General features: G+C 61.6%; 1 protein-coding gene across 1 annotated transcript in view; it reads right to left on the bottom strand.

Moving 5' to 3' along the window:
- FSCN1 (fascin actin-bundling protein 1) overlaps positions 1–2,129 on the bottom strand; it is a 15,553-nt gene extending 13,424 nt beyond the window's left edge. Inside the window, exon 1 of the mRNA XM_009889231.1 lies at positions 1,943–2,129. Coding sequence (XP_009887533.1) covers positions 1,943–2,129 — 187 coding nt within the window. The remainder of the gene's footprint in view (positions 1–1,942) is intronic.
- Positions 2,130–2,726: the final 597 nt, after the last annotated feature.

Here is a 2,726-nt window from a genome sequence, read left to right on the forward strand (position 1 = left end):
TGGGGGGGGTCGCCGTGGGGAGGGGGGGCTGCGGGGCACGTCGACGCGGTGCCAACGGCAGGCACGGGGGGCTTGTGGGGGGTCAGAGATGGCAAACGCGGGGTACGGCAACATCTGGTGAAGAGTTATAGGGGTGCAATGGGATGTTTCATCCTTCTGTCCCCCCCGGAAGGCAGCAGATGTCCCCAGGTGAAGGGGCACAATGGGACGGCGATGGAGGCACCAGCCCAAGGCGCAGCAGCCGGGGGATGCTCTGGGCTGTGCCTCCAGCCCTCTCCTCCGGCACACGCAGCCCGTTGGGTCACCGCTGTGTCACAGCGTGTCTGGAGCCAGTGCCACCGGGTCACCCCTCGGAGCGTGGTTGTCTTCTGCCTTCAAGCCACGTCTCAGCTCTGCCGGCCTGGCCTCAGCCCTCCTCGTCTTTGGTGGAGCAATTTTGGGGGCTCGCTGCGAGGAGGCTGCTGGGCAGGTTTTCATCCCCAGCAGCACATGGGACACAGACTGGGTTACAGCTGCCCGTTCCCCCCCGGCATCCCCACGAACCCCAGCTTGGTGTCGCTGGCGTGTGTAGGCAGCTGTCCCAGGGGTGTCGATGTCCTTTATGGTGGTGGCAGTGGCTGTGAGATGGCCAAGGCTGGTCTGGGAAGCCCAAACCCCCCCCCCCAAACCACCCTGCAATCGGGGACCGCTGGACCGTTGCCGGGAGCAAGCCCCAAGCGCAGACCCATCCCTGGGGGTCCCCGACGAGTCCCTTGCCGCTTCTGGTGGCCATGGGGGACACCCCGGGGTGCCCGGTTGCCCCGGCCTCACTGCCATATGCCACCAGGCAGCTCAGCAGAGGGTTCTCCTGCGGCTCTCCCGACAGTTGGCAGGCGCCCCGGCCTCATTAAAATTGTATTAGGCAGAATTTAAAAAAAGAAAAAAAAAAAAAGCAGCAGCAGCAGCACCAGGGAAAACAAAGGGCAGCCCTACGAGAGGGGCTCGGGGCGGTGGATCGCGCTCCGGGGGGGGGATTTCCCCTGGGATGCTGCTCAGCCCCACCACCCAGGACAGTGGTGGAGCATCGTCGGGGCTCAGACACGTCCCCCCATCTCATGGCCATCAGGAGCGGTCGTGGTACCGGCCGCGGCGCTTGCTCAGTGCTATATTAGCTGGGCTTATCCTGTTAGCATAATTTAATTGCACCCAGAGCACAATAAGGGATGGAAATGCTCGAAGCGCCCTATTTAAAGCAGTTTGGGTGTTGGGCACAGGCAAGCCTCAAACAAATGAAGGCAAAAAATGGATGGGAAAGCACGTACGACCGGGCAGTCCTGGGCCCGGCTTGGGACTTTGTCCCTCTCTTTCTGCTCGAGTTTGTTTTCTGCTGTGGTTTTTCCATTATCAGAAACTACGGCGAAAACCTGCCCCTTCCTCCGGCTCCCCCCCGAGGACCCCGCGGAGGTGGGATGGAGGCCGGACCTCGGTTCGTACAGCAGGAGAATGAATTTTATTGGGAAAGGTTAAAAAACCTTTTGTGTGGACAAAGTAAATCTGATCCTAGTGAAAATACAACCCTCTCGCCCCGGACCCAGCGCCCTGCCTGGTCCCTGGGGACTCTGCCGGGGGGGCTTGTAGCCCCATGGAAGTGCCCAGGAGCAGATGAGAGATGCGGGGTGTTCGGGGGGCCAAAATAATCAGGGAGCTTTCTAGGATGCTTTCCAGCCTTTCAAAAAAAAGAAAAGAAAAAAATAGGGATGTGTCCATTCTTTGCTGCCCATCTTGCAGCAAACTGCAAGCAGAAGGTGCCAGAGCTTTTTGGAGTCCCTTAGGAGGAAAAATAAGCCACGTCGGTGTGATGGTGGCCGGTTCCCGCGATGTGGCAGCAGCCCTGCTGTGACACGCGGAGGGGGAGGCTCTCGCCACGCCGTCGCAGAGTGTTTGGCTCTTGCTGGCCACCCACACCGCAGCCCGGCGGTGAATTTTGGCCCTGAAACCACTTCAGAGGAGCCTTCTGCAGCGGGTGATGCCCGCTGCCCTTCTCCCCCCGGATGCTCCAGCACGGAGGTTTCAGCCGGGGCCGGGGTCGGGTCGGTGCGTGGCGGCAGGAGGGTGATGTTGGGGGAAGCCACGGTGGTGCTGCTGCCCATGGGTGCGATGAGCGCGCACGTGCTCAGCTCTCACCTGCACCTTGTGCCCATCAGCGCAGAAACCGCAGCCACCACCCAAAACGGGGGGGCCGAGAGGAAGACTCCAGCGCCAGCCCCATCGCCCACCGCGCATCCCCGCTTTTAATTCCCCGCTGCAGCACAGAGTCAGCGCGGAAGAATTTGCCAGGGAAGAAGAAAGTGTGTTATCAGCATCTGCCCACGCAGCTCTCCAAAATAACCCGGCCCCAGCCGCTCGGCAGCGCCAGGCGGAGCAGGTGACTCAGCTTGCGACAGCAGATCCTTTCTGCTCTGATTTTCTCGCTCGGTCATGCCCGGATCCACGTTGCCCACTGTGGCCGGTGCACTGCGCCTGATGGACGACCCCAGCGCCGCCTCCGCTCATGCCAAAAGGTTTGGTGGGCAGAGGAACGGCACCACCTGAATGCCGACGGCACGGCTGCTCTCCACGAACCCGCAGCGTGCCGTAGAGCTGGTCCGAGCGTAGCTGGGATGGCGGTCCCCATCCCCAGCACGACATCGCTGCCATGAGACACAACGCGTTGGCGCCGTCCTCACCTTGGGCTGGTGCATGGTGCA

This window comes from Charadrius vociferus, unplaced genomic scaffold, assembly GCF_000708025.1.
Source record: "Charadrius vociferus isolate BGI_N301 unplaced genomic scaffold, ASM70802v2 scaffold787, whole genome shotgun sequence".
Taxonomy (NCBI): domain Eukaryota; kingdom Metazoa; phylum Chordata; class Aves; order Charadriiformes; family Charadriidae; genus Charadrius; species Charadrius vociferus.